Raw genomic sequence first — 23,098 nt, forward strand, 5'->3', positions numbered from 1 at the left:
TTGCTGGAATTCGTATTTTAGAGGATGTAATGAATAAAGGTAAACTGCTTGAGTTTTCACAATTGCAAAATAAATTCGGTTTGAATAAATCACAATATTTCAGATGGATGCAATTGAAGCAGGCCATTCAGGTAGGGTTCCCTGAATGGAAAAATCTTAATAACTATCATAGTATGGAATTCTTATGTTTTCAGATAGACTCCATGGGTCACCAGGCCACAATGTGGTATAAATTAATATCTGAATTCGTACATAAAAAGAAAAAAAATGGTCTTAGAGATATTTGGAGCATTGAGATTAAGCATCAGATTAATGCATCTCAATGGCCACGACTTTGGTCTTGGAGGTTAAAATGCACATTGTCAGCTTCTATGAGACAAACTTGGTTTTTTATTTTACATAGAGCTTTATGGACCCCCACACGTTTACATAGAATAGATAGCTCTAAGTCTAATAGATGCTGGCATTGTCATCTTGAACCAGGGACATTAGATCATCTTTTATTCTATTGTCCATTCATATTAATATTTTGGAAATCAATTTGGCCTCAAATTAATAGGATGTTAGAAAATCCGGTAGCCTTGACATATGATACGATTATGTTTGGTACTGCAATGAGAGCTCGAAGTCAAATTTCATCAAATAACAATAAACTATTATTTATATTGACCGGAGTAGCAGTACAGCAAATTACACATAATTGGAAAAATTATGACAGATTGAACTATAATTTTTGGTGGAACTCAGTTTGCCATATATATAAGATGGAGCGTACATTTGCAACACAAAAAGGATATATGGATAAGTTCAAGAAGATTTGGGGACCATTAACAGATTTTTGCAATGAATGATTTTAATTTTTTTTTTCCCATAATAAGATAATGGTTAAAGAAGGGAGGGAGGGAAGGGGTAAGGAATTTATTCTCTTTATTATACATTATAAAAAATATATCATAATGAATAGTCCTATGAGAAATTAATGTGATAAAGGGAGAGAAAAGGGTTCATAATTAAATAATAATTGATAAAATCATTACAATATATATGTTATATAAATTCATAAGAAAAATAATATAAAATATGGTTTATATAAAATACATTATAGAGATATCAAGTGTATTGTTAAGATAAATGTATGGAAAATTTATAACACTTGTTGATATGTGAAAAAATCAATAAAAAAAAACTTAGAAAAAAAGAGAAAAAGATATATGAATCTCTGGCAGTGTTCATGGACTGTTTAAAAGCCCACCTCTTTGAGAGTGCTTTCAACTCCTAACTCCTCTCACCTTGGGTTCTACATCCCCTACCCGTTATGTCATGTCTTGCCTGTCCAAGTTAGATTGTAAGCTCTTCCGAGCAGGGACCATCTATAAATGTCAAAATGTACAGCGCTGCGTACGCCTTTGCTAACCAATGTAGTCCCCTCCATACCCCCTCCTAGCTGTCCTCAAATCACTGTTCTCCCAAACTTGTGCTTAAATTGCTTGTGCTTAAGTAGCTGAATCAGCTGCTTGTCATTTGTACTGTCCAATGTAATCCACTGTGAATTATAGCTTGTAACCTGTTCTGAGCTACTGGGATGAAGCGATAGATATCGAATTAAATAAATAAGTAGTAGTACAGTGTGTAGGAGGGAGCTTAATTAGGGCTCTCGTGACATCAAGCAACATGCTTCATGCAGACATGACCATGAAGATTTCTCCATTTTTTCTTCATGTCACATAGCTTTAAGGGTAACAAGATCACTGGGAATTACAGCTATGTGAGCTCACAATACTCACCCACACCCTTACAATTATTAATTTGTTTTTCTCTTCCTACAGATGGCTCCCTCTGTGTATGACAATCATCCTTTCTAGCCCCTGGGACCACTAATACTGTGATATGTCAACCCTTACAAAATCAGATACACTATCATTCATTTTCCCTTTGTCCCTACCCTTGCAGATTACAGACCAGGCTGATGCCTTAAGTCGCAGCAACCATTTCAGGATTGGAGCCGGCATGGACTGGAGTGTCCTGCTCATACTACTTCCAATCTGTTCTGTTCTTGGGACTGTTCTTTTTAACATTTTTATAAATGATATTGCTGAAGGGTTGTCGGGTAAGATTTGCCTCTTTGCAGATGATACCAAAATCTGCAATACAGCAGAGAGCCCGGACGGTGTGAATAACATGAAGAAAAACCTAGCGAAGGTTGAAGAATGGTTTGAAATTTGGCAGCTAAAATTTAATGCTAAGAAATGCAAGGCCATGCATTTGGGCTGCAAAAACCAGAGGGAACGGTACATTTTAGGGGGTGAAGAACTTATGTGCACGACAGAAGAGCGGGACTTGGGTGTGATTGTATGTGATGACCTTGAGTGGCCAAACAGGTTGAAAAGGTGATGGCGAAAGATAGAAGGATGCTAGGTTGCATAGGGAGAGGTATGGCCAGTAGGAAAAAGGAGGTATTGATGCCTCTGTATAAGACTCTGGTAAGACCTTATTTAGAATATTGTGTGCAATTCTGGAGGTTGCACCAAAAAGATATAAAAAGGATGGAGTCTGTCCAGAGGAAGGCTACTAAAATGGTGTGTGGTCTTCGTGATAAGGCATATGGGGACAAACTTAAAGATCTCAATCTGTATATTTTGGAGGAAAGGCAGGAGAGGGGAGATATGATAGAGACATTTAAATACCTACGTAATATAAATGTGCATGAGTCGAGTCTCTTTCATTTGAAAGGAAACTCTGCAAGGAGAGGGCATAGGATGAAGTTAAGAGGTTGCTCCGGAGTAATCTGAGGTAATACTTTTTTATGAAAAGGGTGGTAGATGCCCTCTCCCCCTCCACTTCCCTGTGCAGCAGTAGCAGCCAGACGCCTCGCAGCACCCGCACCCTGTCGGCTTCATCCAGGCCAAAGGACACCCTCCTGCCGTTGCCCTCGCCGCTGCTCAAACCGCCGCACGCGCCACAAGCCGACACATAAGAACATAAGAACATAAGAACATAAGAACTGCCTTCTCCGGATCAGACCTTCGGTCCATCAAGTCCGGCGATCCGCACACGCGGAGGCCCTGCCAGGTGTACACCTGGCGTAATTTATATTCCACCATATCCTTATATGCCTCTCTTAAGGAGATATGCATCTAGTTTGCTCTTGAAGCCTAGGACGGTAGATTCCGCAATAATCTCCTCTGGGAGAGCATTCCAGGTGTCAACCACTCTCTGAGTGAAGCAGAACTTCCTGACATTAGTCCTGAACCTGTCCCCCCTTAGCTTCATTACATGTCCTCTAGTCCGTGTCAAATTGGACAATGTAAATAATCTTCTCTGCTCTATTTTGTCGATTCCTTTCAGTATTTTGAAGGTCTCGATCATATCCCCACGCAGTCTCCTTTTCTCAAGGGAGAACAATCCTAGTGTTATAAGTCTGTCCTCGTATTCCAGTTTCTCCATACCCTTCACCAGTTTTGTTGCTCGTCTCTGCACCCTCTCCAGCAGTTTTATATCCTTCTTTAGGTAGGGAGACCAATGTTGGACGCAGTATTCCAAGTGTGGTCTGACCATTGCCCTATAAAGCGGCATTATAACTTTCTCCGATCTACTCGAGATTCCTTTCTTTATCATGCCCAACATTCTATTTGCCTTCTTTGCCGCTGCCGCGCATTGTGCCGACGGCTTCAGGGTTCTGTCTATCAGCACACCCAGGTCCTTTTCTTGTTCACTCTTCCCCAGAGTTGCACCTGACATTGTATACTCGTATTCCTTATTTTTATTGCCTAAATGCATTACCTTGCATTTCTCCACATTGAATTTCATCTGCCATTTCTCCGCCCATGTTTCTAACTGACACAAGTCGCTCTGGAGTTTCTCGCTATCATCCTGCGATCTGATTGCCCGGCATAGTTTTGTATCGTCTGCAAACTTGATGATCTCACTGGATGTTCCTTCCTCTAGGTCATTGATATAAATATTAAAAAGGATCGGCCCAAGTACCGAGCCCTGGGGCACACCACTAGTCACTTTCTCCCAGTCGGAGAACTTCCCATTTATGCCCACTCTCTGCTTTCGGTTTTCCAGCCATTTGCCTATCCATCTTTGTATATCCCCCTCTATGCCATGGCTATGTAGTTTCCTGAGAAGTCTTTCGTGTGGAACTTTGTCAAACGCTTTCTGGAAGTCCAAATATATTATGTCCACCGGCTTCCCACTATCGATTTGCTCGTTCACGGTCTCAAAAAATTGGAGTAAATTAGTCAAACATGATTTCCCTTTCCTGAATCCATGTTGACTGGGTTTCATTAAGTCATATGCGTCCAAGTGCCGGACTATGCTATCCTTGATCAGTGCTTCAACCATCTTGCCAGGGACAGACGTAAGACTCACAGGTCTATAGTTGCCCGGTTCCCCTCTCGATCCTTTTTTGAAAATTGGGGTGACGTTCGCTATCCTCCAGTCGTCCGGTATCTGTCCAGTTCTGATTGTCAGGTTTGCAAGTTTTTGCAATAACTCTCCGATTTCAACCTTCAATTCCTTTAAGACTCTCGGATGAATCCCATCCGGTCCAGGGGATTTGTCGCTTTTAAGTTTGTCGATCTGATAGTATATCTGGTCTAAGTCCACTTCAACATGCCACACGTAATGAAAATCGAACACGGCCAAGGAGTCACACATTATGCTGTCAGGGATCACAGTGTTGTAAGTGCGCATGCGCGCTTAGGGTTTTATTATAGAGGATAATATATCATCTATGTCTATAAATTAGGCGAACGGCGGTGTTTTGTATTAATCTCAGTTTTTTTATTGTTTTTTGTGGGATGCCCAGGTAGATGATGTTGCAGTAGTCAAGAATGGATAGGATCAGTGCCTGTACCAGCAACCTGAATGACGTTGGGTCAAAGAACCATAAAAAAATACTTTGACCCAACTGATCCTATCCATTCTTGACTACTGCAACATCATCTACCTGGGCATCCCACAAAAAACAATAAAAAAAACTGAGATTAATACAAAACACCGCCGTTCGCCTAATTTTCGGACTAAGAAAAAACGATCACATCAGCCCCTACTATAAAAAACTGCATTGGCTTCCAATAGAAGCGCGAATACTATTCAAATTTGCTTGCACCTGTTTCAGACAAGCCTGGGGACTAGCACCTTCATACCTGCAAACTCACTTCGTCCTGCACAACCCCACACGAGCAACCAGAAACAAAAATTTCTTTGCATACCCAAAGATTGCAGGCTGCAGATACAAATCATTCCTGGACAGAACCTTTAAGTTCCAAGCAAGCAGACAGCAAGTTTGGCTGAAAAACTACATAAACGAACCCAATCTGTCTTACAGTACCTTCCGTAAATCGATCAAAACCGCCCTATTCGCTAAATTTGTTGACTAAAACTGTCCCCTTCCTCACTAGGACCCTCCCTCACTAGGACTCCCCTCCCCGTAAACGCCTTTTTCTTCCTCTCAAGAAGCTCCTCATCTATTCAGATATCCTCTACTCATAGAACTCCTACTCATATGTAAGCTCTAAAGTATTCAGGTATTCATTACTAGAGAATGACACGGTGAAAAAATTGGTCCCCGTCACCGCCCCGTCCCCGTCTCACCATCCCCGTCACCGCCCCGTCCCCGTCTCACCAACCCCGTCACCGCCCCGTCCCCGTCTCACCATCCTCTTCACCGCCCCGTCACCGCCACTGCCACCCCATTCACCGCCCCGTCACCGCCACTGCAATCCCATTCACTTTTCTTTATTTACGTATAAAGGAAACATTCTTTAAAACTTTAAAACTTAGTTAAATATTAGTTAATAACTATACAAAAACAAAACACGCAGAGAAAAAATTAATTAATAAAAATTCTCAAAACTGACACATTTTGATCACTAAATTTAAAATAGTTATTTTTCATACAGTTTTTCAATCACTAATCTTCCACCACCCCTGGGGCTAGCAATGCAAAAACAAACACGACATGTACTTTAAATGCTGCCGTGATTAGCATAGTGACCGCGGCTACGGCTGCAAGTCTCCCCTCCCCCCAGCGATCACGGCAGGAGGGCACCCAACCCCTCCTGTAGACCCCCCCAACGGCCCTCCCGACAATCGCAGCAGAAGGGTACCCAACCCCTCCTGCCGGTCCTCCCAATGGCCTCCCCTAAGATCGCCGGCAGGAGGGTACCCAACCCCTCCTGCTGGACCCCCCCCCCCAACGAACCCTCCCACCCCGGAACCCCCTTAGTCTTACTTTTCAAGTTGGACCGGACAGCTCCTCGCTCGTCTGGCCAGCAGGCCTGCCTCCGTCCAAATGAGGCGGGCCCGCCCCTCCCCTCCCCTCCCCTGCCTCCCAATGGCCTCCCCTAAGATCGCCGGCAGGAGGGTACCCAACCCCTCCTGCTGGACCCCCCCCAACGAACCCTCCCACCCCGGAACCCCCTTAGTCTTACTTTCAAAGTTGGACCGGACAGCTCCTCGCTCGTCTGGCCAGCAGGCCTGCCTCCGTCCAAATGAGGCGGGCCCGCCCCTACCCTGCCCAACCCACAGGATCCTAGGGCCTGATTGGTCTAGGCACCTAAAGCCACTCCCGCTATAGGAGGGGCCTTAGGTGCTTGGGCCAATCAGGCCCTAGGATCCTGTGGGTTAGGCAGGGGAGGGGAGGGGCGGGCCCGCCTCATTTGGACGGAGGCAGGCCTGCTGGCCAGACGAGCGAGGAGCTGTCCGGTCCAACTTGAAAAGTAAGACTAAGGGGGTTCCGGGGTGGGAGGGTTCGTTGGGGGGGGGTCCAGCAGGAGGGGTTGGGTACCCTCCTGCCGGCGATCTTAGGGGAGGCCATTGGGAGGCAGGGGAGGGGAGGGGAGGGGCGGGCCCGCCTCATTTGGACGGAGGCAGGCCTGCTGGCCAGACGAGCGAGGAGCTGTCCGGTCCAACTTGAAAAGTAAGACTAAGGGGGTTCCGGGGTGGGAGGGTTCGTTGGGGGGGGGTCCAGCAGGAGGGGTTGGGTACCCTCCTGCCGGCGATCTTAGGGGAGGCCATTGGGAGGACCGGCAGGAGGGGTTGGATACCCTTCTGCTGCGATTGGCAGGAAGGGTTGAAATGACAAATGAGGAGCACGGTGAAATAGCGGTTCCTAGAAGGGGGTACATTGGCCCGCGGGGACAAACCTGTTCACCGTTTCCGCGGTCGGTGAATGGCCTTGTCCCCGTCACCGCAGCGACTGCTAGTTTTCTTCCCCGTTTTCGGCGGTGACCCGCGGCTTAAATGCGGTGGCCGCGGGTAAACCGTCACCGTGTCATTCTCTATTCATTACCCATAGAACTCCAATTAGCACGTTTGTTTCCCATTAGACTATTATATTGTATTAGACACATTGCATGGTATTGTATCTAGTCTTATTGTATTGTATTGTATTTAGACTCATTGTATTGTACTGTACTGTTTTGTATTGTATTGTATGTAGACTTATTGTTTTGTATTAAGACCTTTTGTTATTCGCTGAATGTCCTGCCCTCTTACAATGTAAACCGCCTAGAAGTTGCCTGACTATGGCGGTATAGAAAAATAAAGTTATTATTATTATAAGGCTAATTCCTCTTTGATTTCTAGAAATATACAATCTTGGCATAAACCGGTTCTTATAAAATTCCTTACTGGCATGAAGGAGTATTTTTTTCTTTATACATCCAGTTTTTCTTGATATTTAAAGTCAGTCTACAATTTCAAAACTCAGTGAGAGTTCAGGAATTGCAAGCTAATTGATGGCTTGTATTTTATTCAGTGATGTTAAAGTACTTTTCAAAATCAATAGGATGACTTTTACTCTTTATTCTATTCCTAGTTAGAGTGTGAGCCTGCCGGGACAAAGAGGAAAAATACTTAAGCGTACCTGATTTTTATTCAATGTATTGTAAAAACTGCTATGGGTGAATCTCTTCATGATAATGTGGTTAATAAATAACTAAATTTGTATGTATCTTCCTGTTGAAGTTCATTTATGGTGCAGTCATCAATTAGAGAGATGTTTTCAGTTTTGCTTAATCTGCCTTAGCACGTTGGCCTCTAGCCAAGTCATTTGATGTAAATATAAAAGATTTTTACTACACAGAGTTGTTCTGCTAGAACTATAGAGCTTCAAGTTACCTACAACAATAAGTGTGATGGTACCTCTAGATCAGGGGTGCCCACACTTTTTGGGCTTGCGAGCTACTTTTTAAATGACCAAGTCAAAATGATCTACCAACAATAAAATAAAAAAAACCCACAAAGCATACTGTATGCATAGAAAATGTTAATCATCATTCCTATTCCAGGGTTTTTCAAAGAGGTCAAAGCAGATGACTCTAAGCACTATCACCTCAGTAACAACCATACAAAAATAGACAAATATACCCCCTCTCTTTTTACTAAACCACGATAGCAGTTTTTAGCGCAGGGAGCTGCGCTGAATGCCCAGCGCTGCTCTCGACACTCATAGGCTCCCTGCGCTAAAAACCTCTATTGCGGTTTAGTAAAAAGGGACCTTAGTGTAAAATATAGACAGCAGATATAAATTCAGACACATTTTGATCACTAAATTTAAAATAAAATCATTTTCCCTACCTTGTCTGGTGATTTCATGAGTCTCTGGTTGCACTTTCTTCTTCTGACTGTGCATACAATCTTTCTTCCCTTCTTTTAGCCTGTATGCTTCTTCTCCTCCAGACCTCATTCCTTCCCCCCAACTTTTCCTTCCTCTTCCCTGCCCTTTCTTTCTCTCTGCCTCCCTTTCTTTTTTTTCTGTTTCTCTTCTTTCCTTCTTTCTCCCTGCCCTCCCCCAAGCCACTGCCACTGCCATTACCATCGGGGACCAGGACCCAAACGCCACCAATAACAGGCCCCAAGCTCTCCCTGCTTCGGCCAACCAGCATTCCTCTCCCCGACGTCAATTCTGCCGTCGGGAAGAGGAAGGCTGATCAGCCCAAGATCGTGATCAACCTATTGGGGGAAATGCTGCCGGGTCCTGCCTTCGCGGAAACAGAAAGTAGGCAGGACCCGGCAGGAAGAAGAACAAATGCTTCACTAACCTGTCTCCAGCATTAGCCCGTAGCGAACGCTTGCTTCAGGGCTCTCAACATGTGCGTGCAGGCTTCCCTTCTCCCCCCCCCCCCCCCCCCGGACATAACTTCCGGTTTCGGAGGGAAGAGAAGAGAAGCCTGCACGCACACGTTAGAGCCCGGAGCATAAGTTCGCTAGGGGCTGAAATTTCCAAGCCGGTTTTTTTGGGGAGGGTTTTAATGTTCAGCAGCGGCAGATGACAGCTGGGCGGACCGCCCAGCTAAAAGGCCCTAGGGAGAACACTGGAGAGGAAGGCTGATCGGCCGGTAGATCACGACGGCAACACGAGTGCGATCGACTCGAGTTGCCTTCCTGAGCTACTGGTCGATCGCGATCGACGCGTTGGGCACCCCTGCTCTAGATTGTAGTATTTTTTGATTTGTCTACATAAGTTTGGTCTATGGACTTCTAGATCTTTACCATCTTTAGGATTAAGGCTAAATACATAGCCCAAAGAGCTAGTAAGTGTACTCAATAGATTACGGTAAGTGCCATATAAAACAAGTGTGGTGATAGACAGCCCTCCTGAAATACTTCCCACTGACGGATTTTGAGGCAATTTATTATCCAGGAGTGCGGGGGTACTATCAAAGGCTCTCTTATAATCATTCCATGCTACACTGAGATTTCCACCTTTTTAGCATTCGTCAAAATGGCCACTATAATCATATACAGTATTCTATTGGCATCTATTGCAGTGAACAGTTTATAAATTGTAGGTAGACAGGCTACTTGTCTATAATTTTTGGAAATATTACTTGGATCTTCCTTTGGAAGAAATGTTCTTTCTGACGCAGTGGCATACCAAGGCCCCGGGTGCAGCCTTAGGAGCGGAAGTTCGGGCCAGCCAATTGCTGCTTAGCTGGGCGGAACTTCCTCTCCGATGGCAGAATTGATGTCGGGGAGAGGAATGCTGGTCGGCCCGACCCAGGGAAGACGCAGGGAAGGAGAGCTTGGGGCGGCAGCGGCTTTGGGGCATGTTACCCGATGGCGGTGACTTGGGGGGCTGTTTCCCGATGGTGGCGGCAATGGCTTGGGGGAGGGCAGGGAGAAAGAAAGAAAGGGGGCAGGCAGGGAGACAGAAGGAAAGAAGGGAAACAAGAGAACAAGAAAGGGGGCATGAAGAGAGAAAAAAAGAAAGGGAGAAAGGGAGGCAGGGAGAAAGAAAGGGCAGGGAGAGAGGAAGAAAAAGTTGGGGGAGAGAATGAGGTGTGGAGGAGAGGAAGCATACAGGCTGAAAGAAGGGAAGAAAGATTAGATGCACAGTCAGAAAAAGAAAGTGCAACCAGAGACTCATGAAATCACCAGACAACAAGGTAGAAAAAATGATTTTATTTTAAATATAGTGATCAAAATGTGTCTGAATTTATATCTGCTGTCTATATTTTGCACTATGGCCCCCCTTTTACTAAACCATAATAGCGGTTTTTAGCGCAGGGAGCCTATGAGCATCGAGAGCAGCCCTGGGCATTCAGCGCAGCTCCCTGTGCTAAAAACTGCTATTGTGCTTTAGTAAAAAGGGAGGGGGGTATTTTTCTATTTTTGAATGGTTGCTACTGAGGTGACAGTGCATCTGCCTTGACCTCTTTGAAAAAACCCCAGAATAGGAATGATAATTAACATTTTCTCAGCGTACAGTGTGCTTTGTGTTGTTTTTTTTTAATTTTATTGTTGATAGATCATTTTGACTTGGTCATTTTAAAAGTAGCTCACAAGTCCAAAAAGTGTGGGCACCCCTGAGCTAGAGCGTTGAAGCTGCGTGTTTCTGCCATAAAGTTCATCTCTGACGCAACCGGAAGTTGCATCAGAGACGTCCTTTACGGCAGCCATATGCAACTACAATGCTCCGGCTGCTGTAAGAAGGCAGTTTAGACATCGCCGGCCACAGGGTAGGGAGGTTTGTCGGACCGGGCCTGTTGTCCGGGCCGGGGGGGAGAAAGCGCCACAAAGGTAAGGGGTAGGGAGGGAGAAAGGAGAAAAGGTGGGGTGGTGAGGAAAACAGGTTAAAACAGAGGGGGGAGAAGGATGCTGAAAGCACATGGGGAAGACAGCATGGGAAGAAGATGCTGAATGGAAATGGGGAACAGAGAGTGGGGAGAAGATGCTGAAGGGGAATGAGGAACAGAGAGTGGGGAGAAGATGCTGCAGGAAAACGGGGAAGAGAAAGTAGGGAGAAGACACTGAAGGGAAATGGGGAAGAGAGAGTTGGGAGAAGACGCTGGCAGGGAAGAAGATAGAGATGCCAGACTATGGGAGGAGCGGAGGGAAGAAGATGGGTGCCAGACCAATTTGGAAAGAGGGAGAAAGGGAGAGGCACAGTAACAGAGCAAATGGAAGATGCAGAGAGAAGAGAGACAGTGGATGGAAGAAAGAGAGTAACAGGAAGATGAGGAAAGCAGAAACCAGAGAAGACAAAGGTAGAACAAAAATTTTCTATTTATTTGTTGCTTTAGGAGACATGTGTCACTGTTTCTGTGGTGTTGCATTGTATGCAGAGTCCAGCTTCTTGCTGGTTCAATTTAACCTTTGTCTATGTATTTCTATTTTATCCCCCCTTTTACAAAACTGTGGAGCATTTTTCAGCGCCAGCCATGGTGGTAGCAGCTCTGATGATCAGAATTCTATGAGCATCAGAGCTGTTACCACCGTGGCTAAAATCCACACTACAGTTTTGTAAAAGGGGGAGGGGTTAGTTTGTGATGACATATTCCATACTAGGCGAAAGTGTTTTCTGTGTTCTGTGTATTCGAAAGACATGGTTTTCTGTTAGGATTGACAGTGTAGGATTGATCTGTACTAGTCTGGCTTGTTTAGTTTTACAATGGGTGTATTGATGTTGTACTGCTCACTGCAGTATGGAAGATGCTGCCTTTTCCTAGGTACTCATGTGTGATATGTGGCTTGTTACTAAAAATCATGTTTTTCGTACAGATGGGGGGTACCAAAAAATGATGGGCCCCAGGTGTCACATATGCTAGGTACGCCACTGTCCTGACGGTAGCCATTGTAGTGTTAAATCTGGTTCCCTGATCAATTGGTTTTTGCAGTTTGCCTGGCCTTGATGGAAAGACATTAATTGAGCCAAAAATTAGTCATATCACCTTGGCCAGGGCCGTTCTAGTTTAGGGATCTTTTTAACCTGTTTTCTATCTGTTTTGTTCTTACTTTGGGTCTTCAATAGTTTTGATTTTTGCCTTTTTTGAATGCTTTCATATGCTGGGTAGCTAGTCTGCTTTTTTGGTTGTTCTCTATGGGGTACTCATAAAATTTTCTTCAGAAGGTTTTTCTTTTAGTTTTAGTTGATAGTATCTTTACCACACTAATGTTCTTCCTGAACAGACAACAACCATTTGGCTATAATACATTAAAGAGTGGGACGGAGGAAAAAAGCTGCATACAAGGAGCAGGAAGAAAAAGCCCTATAAACTCATAAAAGGCTTCTATAAATACTGTATGCCTTCTCCCAACCCATGAAACTATCTGGCCAATCATGATCCAGGAATCAAAGCAGGTGATTACATTCAAATTTTAAGACCAAATGATGTTCTCCTGTCATTTTCCATCACTGCTCTCCATCTATCCTCCCAATGCCTCCTCCTTCCCCCCATACGGTTATCTCAACATCCAACAGGAGCCTTAGGTGCCTGGGCATATCAGGGTCTTAGGCCCCTTCCTAGTGCATCCCAGGATGCACTGGAAAGAGGACAGCCCACCATTGTGAAGAGGTGGGCCTACCGGCTGGAGGGTGTAGGCCTTACAGCCAAAATTACAGGGCGGGGGGAGGCAGGGGGGTTGGGGCTTAGGGGTGTCAGAAGTATCAGCGTTCGGGAGGAGAGTTTGGGGATATCAGCAGTTGGGGCGGGTCATGGGGTCGGGGGAGCCTGAATGCAGGAGGAAGTAGACATCTATTCTGCCTATCATGGTTGGGAGAGGGTGCTTTGGAGGTTCCAGCAGGAGGGGGTGGGCATCCCTCCTGCTGTGGGACTTCGAAGGGGGTTTCAGGTGTTCCGAAAGGAGGAAGTGGGTATCCCTCTTGCTGATGTTGGGGGTCCCCTGGGGTCCTCAGCTGATCGCGGCAGGGGTATTCCCCCCCTAATCAGCTAAGCAGGCAGGACTCCCCGAAGCTGAGATCAGTTTATGGCTGCAGGGCCTGACTTTAGGATCCCATGGTAGCATAGATAGGCAGCTGAAATGTAGGCCAGGGTTTTAGGTGCGATTCTGTAACAGGGGCTGTCATGTGATTAACACACGTTAGGTGGCCACTTTTTAGGCAACCACCGACATAGGCACCAGTTACAGAATCCAGCCCCAAAAGCAGAAGACTGGGCTGTAGTCCACTGCTTTCACTAGCACAACACTTTCATGTGACAGACATTGGAGCACTGCACAAAAGAGGATCACAAATGGAAGTTCATGACTGACAATAAGGCATTCTTTTTCCCACCTTATTCACAAAGACCCTGATTATACATAGGTCACCTAAAAAAAATCAGTGCCAATTAGTGTGGCGCTAAGCACAATTCTATAAGTTAGGAACACTGTATAGAATCATGCTTAGTACTGCCTAAGCAGGGTTAGGCATCGCTATGTGTACTAAATTTTAGGTGCATCCTATTTATGTCTGGGTCTTCTTGTCCTAAATGTATGCACTTAAGTTGAACACAAACTGAAGCCTAAGTCAAGACGCATAACCCAAACACCCACCCACAATCTGCCTCTAACCACGCCCACTTTTAGGTAGGCACTTTGGACTAGGCACATACTACTTTATGCTATAAGCCTAACAAGTTGTGCGCCTAAATTTAACTTCAGTCCAATTAAGGTCAATTACAAGTTAATTGTCAATTACTGGCACCGATTAAGCCTATTAATCAATTAAGTTAGGCACCTACATCGGGTAGGCGTGCCAATGTAGGCACCTAACTTCACATTGGCTTTACAGAATTTGGGGGAAGTATCCAAAAACAGAACAATAAAAATAATCTCACCCATTTCCACTCTACATATGAATTTAATTTTTCATGACTACTTGCTCTCCAAATTCTTTGATCCTTTCCTTAACTCTTTCAACTCCAATTTTTTTATTTCTTCATTACAAATATAAGATTGTACTGTATGTACAGTGATTCACTCCTGATACACAGGTTGTAGTCTGGGACACTAAGAGAAGGAAGTCATTGGAAAATATTAGCCTATCCAAAAGACCTTTACAAAACACATATTTATTTGATGAATGCACATCAATGATGAATTTTCTTTATTATTTAATTGGGAAGGCCTGTAACCAATTTGTCATGAGACAAATTTGGAATTCCTCTGCATCATGGAATGATTGCTCTTAGCAAACATGATAGATAGCATTTTAACTCCATCCTGAAGGGAAAACATTGCCAACATAAAATCAAGACTTGTTTCTATTTAACTGATGGACTTTAATAGTTTGTTTCTAGAAAACATATGTTCTTTATGTTATTTTATTTAGAAAATATTCAACAGTTTCTATTGTAATTTGTAAATGTCATCTCTGCAGATTTTTTAAATCATTTACCAAACGCAGGCTCTTAAAGTAAGTGGGAAATTTGAGGAAAGTAGAAAAATCTTAATTTCCCACTGGGATAGATCAGAACCATACAAATGGGAAAGCAGTAAGTGTTAGGCGCTTCCATGCTTATCCAGGATAGTTATCAAATCTACATGTTCAATTAAATTAGAAACCATTAGGAATCTTGTAATACTATATAAACTCTAATATAAAACCATCCAAATATAAACCAAGATACTATTTTTATCCCCCTTTTTAGGAGAAAAATTGTACCTTGAATATAAACAGAGAAATTTTCTTTCTTTTAGTCTCTCCAGACCGGCACAGCTCACTGATGGGTAATAGCTCACCATGACCAGCAGGTGGAGACTGAGATATAAACTTTTGGCTGTAGTACAAGTGGGCTGTGCAGTCCCTAATACACTCAGTCTGCCAAATTGCCAAGCAGAATTAAGAAACTAAAAAGTGTGAATTATAACAGTAACAACACTCCCAACAGGAGCAACAACTAGCATAGAATACTGTTCAAAATTGAATAGAAGTAACTTCAGCAAATGTCCCCACAGCTCCCCAGCTACGCCAGCTAAGCGAAAAGCCGCTATTCTTTTAATCTCATCTACCCTACTAAAAACATGAGATCCCGCAGAAAAAAAATGCATTCTTCATGCAAATCCTGAAAAAACAACAGACAGACAAGGTGGGGGCTGTGCTGTGCTGGTCTGGAGAGACTAAAAGAAAGAAAATTAGTAGGTAAGAACCTAATTTCTCCTTCTTCAGCGTCTCTCTAGACCGGCACAGCTCACTGATGGGATGTACCCAAGCAGTACCCATCATGGGTGGTACCCCCCGAAGGGCCACCATCAGAACAATCTCACCGAACACCGCGTACTAATGCACCTGAATGGTCACATGGTAGTATCGCATAAAGGAATGGAGAAAAGACCAAACCGCAGCTTTAAAGATATCCACTGGAGGCACAAGAGAAGACTCAGCCCAAGAAGCTGACTGATTCTGAATGGAATGAGCCTTGAGAAATTCCAGAACAGGCTTCTTCTGAAGAAGGTATGCCGAAGCGATAGGTTCCTTGATCCAGTGTGCAATGGTAGCCTTGGAAGCACTGTCCCCCTTATGAGAACCCGCTAAGAGGACAAAAAGACGATCCAATTTCTGGAACTCCTGGGTCTGCTGAACATAAGAACGAAGGACCCAAAAGACATCCAACTTGCGCGACTGCCTCTGCTCCAAAGAGCCCTCCCGACTACCTAAAACCTGGAAGACTATGGACTGATTGACATGAAAAGGTGACACCACCTTTGGCAAAAAGGAAAGAACAGGCTGCAGCACAATGCGCTCCCTAGAAAACTCCAGGAAGGGAGGCCTACAAGAGAAACTCTGCAGCTCGGAAACACATCTTACAGAAGTAATGGCCACCAGAAATATCACCTTAAGAATAAGGTCCTTCAGCAAGCAAGAACCTACGGGCTCAAAGGGAGGGTGCACAGACAGGACCAGATTGAGAACCCAGCCCGGATCCAAAGACTGAAGCAATTTGGCTGCCCTCAAAAAGCGAATCATGTCTGGAGAAGAAGTTAAATGTCTAATCTGCAGCAAACCATGAAATGCAGACAAAGCCGCAAGCTGAACCCAGAGAGAAGACCAGGCCAGGCCCCTGTGTAGGCCATCCTGCAAGAACTCTAAGATGTGAGGCAAAGAGGAGCGAAAGGAAACCACTCCACAGGTGGCACACCACTCTTCAAAGATAAGCCAAACACGCACATAAACCTGAGAAGTGGAAAGTCTCCGGGACCCCAAGAGAGTGGATATCACTTTATTCAAATAACCTTTCTTACCCAGGCGATCCCTTTCAAGAGCCAAAGCCGTAAGACAAAAGGGGCCCAGATCGAACACTGAAATGGGGCCCTTAGTCTGAAGGTCGAGAGGGCCAGCGGAAGAGGAGAAAACACGTACAAGAGGCCACCCACCTGCCAAGACTGTACCAAAGCATCCAGCCCCTCGCCTGAATATCCCTGCGCCAACTGAAGAACCATGGAGCTTTGGCATTGACACTCAGGGCCATCAGGTCCATGACCAGCTGACCTCAAGCTTGCACAATCAACTCAAAGGCTGCGGGACCGAGACACCACCAGGTTTGTCCACTAGTGATCAAGCGCATACTACATGGTTCCATGGAGGCACGCCCGGGATCGGAGTCAGACTGCGTTCCTCCACCAGGTGTTCTGCGCAGCATGTCTGAGGGTGGCGGAGGCACCTGGCCATGAACGTCCAGCCAGTGGGGCAGTCAGAAGAATTGAAGTCCAGCTTTCCAGCTATTTGAGGCAGAGGATCTCCCTGTGAGCTGTTGTAGCTCTGTCTGCAGTGTTTTCCAGTCAGCACATGTTTCTGTGAGTACAGACTGATAACCTGAATCAGCGATGATACGGATAGTGGCAGTGATTATACAATAGGTTTATTCAGCATTTAAATTAACAGTCATTACTACTACTGAACATTAGGTCCTACATTTATAAAGGGAGTGGGGGGCATAGAGAGAGAGCACTACTTTGGATCTGCAGCAATCCACCTTAGTCAAAAAAAACAAGCAGTGTCACACAATGAAAAAAGCAAGATATTCCAGAGTGAAACATCTCTGGCAATGTATTCTAATGGCAGCAGCTAGCTTAGCAAAATAGCCACAGGTGCTGACGTGTAAAAAGGAACAACATGACAGGGTGAACACTGAAAGGCCTAGCTTGAAATAATGTTAGTTACCTTCAGGAATTTGACTTATCTGCCATCTAGCTTGGATCGTTGTAGCAGATGGTACAGCATATGCAGAAAGATCAAGACTGTCTCAGGAGGCAGGCTGGCATATATTCCTCCCCACTTTTTTTTTTTAATTTGTCGTGCTCAGTAAAACTGCAGTTGTTATTTCACACTCACGGTACTTTCACATGTTTTCCTTCTAGTGTAGAATGAATTATGGCAGGACTTTGAAGTTTCAATTTTATGTATTTTTTGTATGTTTTACTGTAAGCCGCTTAGGCTTTTTAAGCGAATAACAAATAGAATAAATAAATAATGTCCATGTAGAAAACAAGCTGATTAGTAAACCTGGCCATCCTACCTATGTTCTGAAATTTTTTTTTTTTTTTTGGGGGGGGGGAATTGTTTGTTTGCTTCATTATTGGAATAATTCCATTAATAATACATATCACTAATGCTGTGATACTTACCAGTGAGCCAGCACTGGAGAACAACAGCTCATATTCTGACCACACTGGAGTCTGAAGCCCTTTCTTCTTATCATCATCTACGAGATCCATGACAGCAGCCTAATGTGTGAAGTATAAAGTCAATCACAAGACAAAACTTTTATACCATTGTTTTCAAGAAACTGTACTGTAAATCTAAAGGCAATATATTACATTACATTACATTACATTTGTGATTTCTATTCCGCCTGTGCCTTGCGGTTCTAAGCAGATTACAGTTAAAAGAGATCAGGACATTACCGAGAGAATTACATTACAACGATTTAAGTAAATTACATGCTGTGGTATAAAAATACAAGTATAAGATATCTGGATTTATCGATAGAATAACTTGACAGGGTTCAAGTAGTTACAAGGTTCAGTAGGGAAAACAATATAGGCAACTGAAGAAAGAAACCTAACTTTGAAGGAATCAGTTAAGTGGATACCTAAGGGAGATGCTTATTTAGGAGAAGGTTAAATGGATACCTAAGGGAGATGCTTATTTAGGAGTTTGGATATTTTTCGTAAATGAGGTTCAAGGGGATGACTAGTGTGTTATTTGCTGGGGAGAGTGCATGTGCGATTGGGGAGGGGACCAATTGTTGAAATAATATCTGCTAAGGGTTTACAGCCTACAACCTTTCATTTTATTTTCCAATATCATTAAAGGGAAATTTTCACTTAGTTTGGGGGAGGGGGGTTGCTATTTTCTTACATTTTGGAGATAATATCAGGACGTTCTGAACGTGAACTCGCAGGCTTTGAGCATGTGCAGATGCTCAAGGCCCAGCAGAAGAGGAGGCCGATCTTCGGGCACCAAGCACAGGACATGCCGGTGCCCAGATGACTGTAAGAAGCGGCAGGGGGTGCCCAATCGCGGCGGGGGGGTGCCCGATCATGTTAGGGGGGTGCCCAATCGCGGTGGGGGGGTGTCGGATCACGGCGGGAGGGGGGCCCAATCGCGGCGGGGGGGGGGGTGCCGGATTGCGGGGGGGGGGGGAGGGTGCCAGATCGCAGGGGGGCCTTCGGGGGGAGCAATGCTGGTTCTCGTGGGGGGGGGGAACTTATCAAAGCGAGTTTCCATTATTTCCTATGGGGAAACTCGCTTTGATAAACGAGCATTTTGGATTACGAGCATGCTCCTGGAACGGATTATGCTCGTAATCCAAGGTACCACTGTACACTTTTACGACACAGGAAGAAACCCACTACTCTGATTTTCTTTTTCTTGTAGCTTCAGGTTAAAAATGGTTTCTTTGAAAAACTACAAAGTTTACAAACACAGATCCCTAATTTCAGCTTAGAGGGAACACAGGAATTAAGTCCAATTCTAGCACGTCCAGGGAATAGGGTATTTCCAGGAATTTATTTTTCAGGTCATGCACCTAACTTTAAGTGGTAAAAGCCATTTACAAAAACAATTAAAAGCACTTTTTTTAAACGTAGGCACCTATTGGTGCCTAGAAAAATGGCTCCTTCTTCACGGCTACAGAGGCGTTTTGAGATGCCTAACATCACTATAGGTGTAGCTAATGCCAGAAGTAGCGTTAGGCATCATAAAGCACCTCTATAGCTATGATTCACGGGAAAGGTAAGTGCCGGAATTGTAGGCCTTGAAAACCCCTAGCCTATATTTCCAGCGCCTACCATTTACAAAGCCATGATTCTATAAATGGCACCGTTGCATGATTGACACACGATTGGCAGACATTTTTTAGGTAGCTGATGATGATGGGGCCATTTATAGAATCCAGCCCTTAGTGCCTGTAGGAAGGCTACTTACCAAAAAACACTTTAATGTGCTTTGCGGTATGCATTTTCACATGCACCGAGCTTAACGCCCTTTAGTAGACATACCCCTTAGAGAACACTAAACCAATTTAACATGTGCTAAGTCTATTAATACATTAGAAGTTTTAACACACTTCAAAATATTTTAACACAAATGTGTGGAACAAAAGATGCAAATGGAAGAAAAAAATAGCTGACACGTAAAACGGGAAGACAACATTTTTTAGATATATTAGTGATAGGAAGAAGTGCAAAAGTGGCATTGTGAGACTCAAAGGTGAAGATGAGGAATATGCAGAAGCTGATAAAGAAAAGACCGAAATCCTTAACAAATATTTCTGATCTGTGTTCATGGCTGAAGCACCAGGAGCGGGACCGCAGAAGACAATCATGAATAGGGATGGAGGAGTAATAGACCCTGATCGATTTTCAGAGGGTTGTGTTCATGAGGAGCTATCTAAAATAAAGGTAGACAAAGCAATGAGGCCAAATGGTGTACATCCGAGGGTGCTGAAGGAACTTAGAGAAGTTCTGATAGCTACACTGACTCACCTTTTCAACAAGTCTCTAGAGTCGGGAGTGGTATCAGAGGGCTGGAGAAGGGTGGATGTGGTCCCTCTCAACAAAAGTGGAAGTAAAGAAGAAGTAGGGAAATACAGGCAGGTAAGTCTGACTTCTGTGGTAAGCAAACTAATGGAAACACTTTTAAAACAGAGAATGGTCAAGTTTCTGGAATCCTGTGGATTACAAGGCCAGAGGCAACATGGATTCACTAGAGGTAGGTCTTGTCAGACAAATCTGATCAATTTCTTTGACAGGGTGACCAGAGAATTGGATAGAAGATGTACGCTAGATATGGTGCATTTAGATTTTAGCAAAGCCTTTGACACACAGACGTCTAATAAATAAACTGAGTGCTCTCGGGATGGATCAAGAACTGGTTGAGTGAAAGGTGACAGAGGGTAGTGATCAATGGAGATCGCTCCGAGGAAAGGGATGTTACCAGTGGTGTGCCTCAAGGTTTTGTTCTTGGGCCTGTTGTTTTTAACATTTTTATAAATGATATTGCTGAAGGGTTGTTGGGTAAGATTTGACTCTTTGTGGATGATAAAACCTGCAATAGAGTAGACATGCCGGATGGTGTAAATAACATGAAGAAAGACCTGGCGAAGTTTGAAGAATGGTCTGAAATTTGGCAACTAAAATTTAATGCTAAGAAATGCAAGGTCATGCAATTGGGCTGCAAAAACCCGAGGGAACGGTACAGTTTAGGGGGTGAAGAACTTATGTGCACGACAGAAGAGTGGGACTTGGGTGTGATTGTATGTACTGATCTTAAGGTGGCCAAACAGGTTGAAAAGGTGACGGCGAAAGCTATATGTTTGTTGTTTTTTTTTTAAGTTTTATTAGGATTTTATATACCGCCTATCAAGGTTATCTAAGCGGTTTTACAATCAGGTACTCAAGCATTTTCCCTATCTGTCCCGATGGGCTCACAACTTATCTTACGTACCTGGGGCTATGGAGGATTAAGTGACTTGCCCAGGATCACAAGGAGCAGCGTGGGGTTTGAACCCACAACCCCAGGGTGCTTAGGCTGTAGCTTCAACCACTGCATAGGGAGAGGTATGGCCAGTAGGAAAAATGGGGTATTGGTGCCCCTATATAAGACTCTGATAAGACCTCATTTAGAATATTGTGTACAATTCTGGAGGCTGCACCTTCAAAAAGATATAAAAAGGATGGAGTTGGTCCAGAGGAAGGCTACTAAAATGGTATGTACATGTTTTTTGGTAATTTTGTGGTTTTGATTTTGTTTTTTCATCACATTAAATATTAAACACTGTTTTGTTCTGCAGCATGGTACTATAGATTGTATATCTCTGTACCCGGGTGAATTGCAGTTTTTTTCTTAGATTTCTGAGATTTTATTTGCTGCAATTGTACCCGGACACAAGAGGAGCCTGTTGGCTTGATTGTCTGGCATGGACTAAGTTATCCTGCCTGTTGTTCTGAGGCTCATTTTGATAAATATTGGCCAGTAGCACATGACAACACTGTGGGTTTTTTTTTTAATTTTGTCAAAGGCGTGATAATACTATGTGGAAAATAATCTAAACATAGACTGAAATCTTTTTGCCCCTTCCGTAAAAGGGTCTCTTTTTTGTTGCTCCTGAGAAGTGAACAGCAAGAATATGTAATCCTGTTGTGCACTTAGTTTTTCTATTTTAATAAGCTGCAACAATCTTGAAAATTTTCACACTGAGGAAAGAATACTTAAAACATCAGTTCAGATACTGTGTTAGAGGTTATTTCCCTAAAATCTAATTAGCAAACATCGGAAAATAAGCACTGATAATTTTGTTATGGCTATGCTGATTTGTTACTTACAAAGAATACGCCACAATGTTTCATTTGCTCAGCTATTTTTGTAGGTTATAATGTATCCAAGTCTGCTGTTCTTGCTTTTAGTGATAATGGATAGCTGCTTCTCCTGTTGTATTTTGTGTAACAGAAGGAATCAGAGCTTAATGTTGCAAAGATGTTTAATTATTAATGTCTCAGTGTCTCCCTGCTAAACCCATAATTTACATTCCGTATTCGAGTTGTGCATGGTAATTAAAAGGGAGAATGTTCCTTGATTAATACTGTAGATTAAGTATACTCCATTAAGCAGAAAAAAATCCATTAGATAGAAATATTGTTTTGTCAAGGTCCCTTAGGGCCTTATTCACTAAAGGTCTCTTTATGATTTGTGCATATGAGAAGAGGAATAGCAGCTTCATTATTGGCGAGAGCAGAATTGTGAACAACATACTGACATTAAGCCAATAGATAGGCTTTACATCCTACGCCGACGATATTCAGCTCATCCATCCAACTGATCCAGAACGAAATTCTTAACATCAACTCAAAACTTAACTAGTATTAAAACCTGGCTCAGAGATAACATGTTATCCCTGAGCACATCAAAAAACAAACGGCCTCCTCTTCCCATGGAAAGAGGGCACCCATCTGTTCTCAGCAGTCTGTATTGATAATTCTCCGATTAATGAGGTAACTTCAACCAAAATCTTGGGCATACTCAATGACAAGTTAAATTTCCATCAACAGATTGGTGCAGTAGTCAGAAACTGAGGTTAGAATATAAGTGGTACATAAATAATTAAACAAACTGCTTCCATAAGCTCCGAATGATTAGATCCCTAGCCAGCTTTCTGGAGCCACCTTCCCTAAACACTTTAATACGCTCTCTTGTAAATTCTAAAATCGACTATTGTAACTCTCTTTACAAAGGTATTCTACAAAAAGAGATTAGAAGACTTCAGCTAATCCAAAGCACTTCCATCGAAATCATCACCAACTCTAAGAAATATGATCACGTTACCCCCTTACTTAAAAATGCCCATTGGCTTCCTATCCCTCA

The 23,098-nt window shown here is 43.6% G+C and overlaps 1 protein-coding gene across 1 annotated transcript in view; it reads right to left on the reverse strand.

Annotated features, from left to right (window-relative positions):
* Positions 1–23,098, reverse strand: part of FUOM (fucose mutarotase) — a 60,667-nt gene that overhangs the window by 12,967 nt on the left and 24,602 nt on the right. Inside the window, exon 4 of the mRNA XM_033940472.1 lies at positions 17,860–17,958. Coding sequence (XP_033796363.1) covers positions 17,860–17,958 — 99 coding nt within the window. The remainder of the gene's footprint in view (positions 1–17,859; positions 17,959–23,098) is intronic.

The sequence above is a fragment of the Geotrypetes seraphini genome, chromosome 4 (genome assembly GCF_902459505.1).
Source record: "Geotrypetes seraphini chromosome 4, aGeoSer1.1, whole genome shotgun sequence".
In the NCBI taxonomy this organism is placed as follows: domain Eukaryota; kingdom Metazoa; phylum Chordata; class Amphibia; order Gymnophiona; family Dermophiidae; genus Geotrypetes; species Geotrypetes seraphini.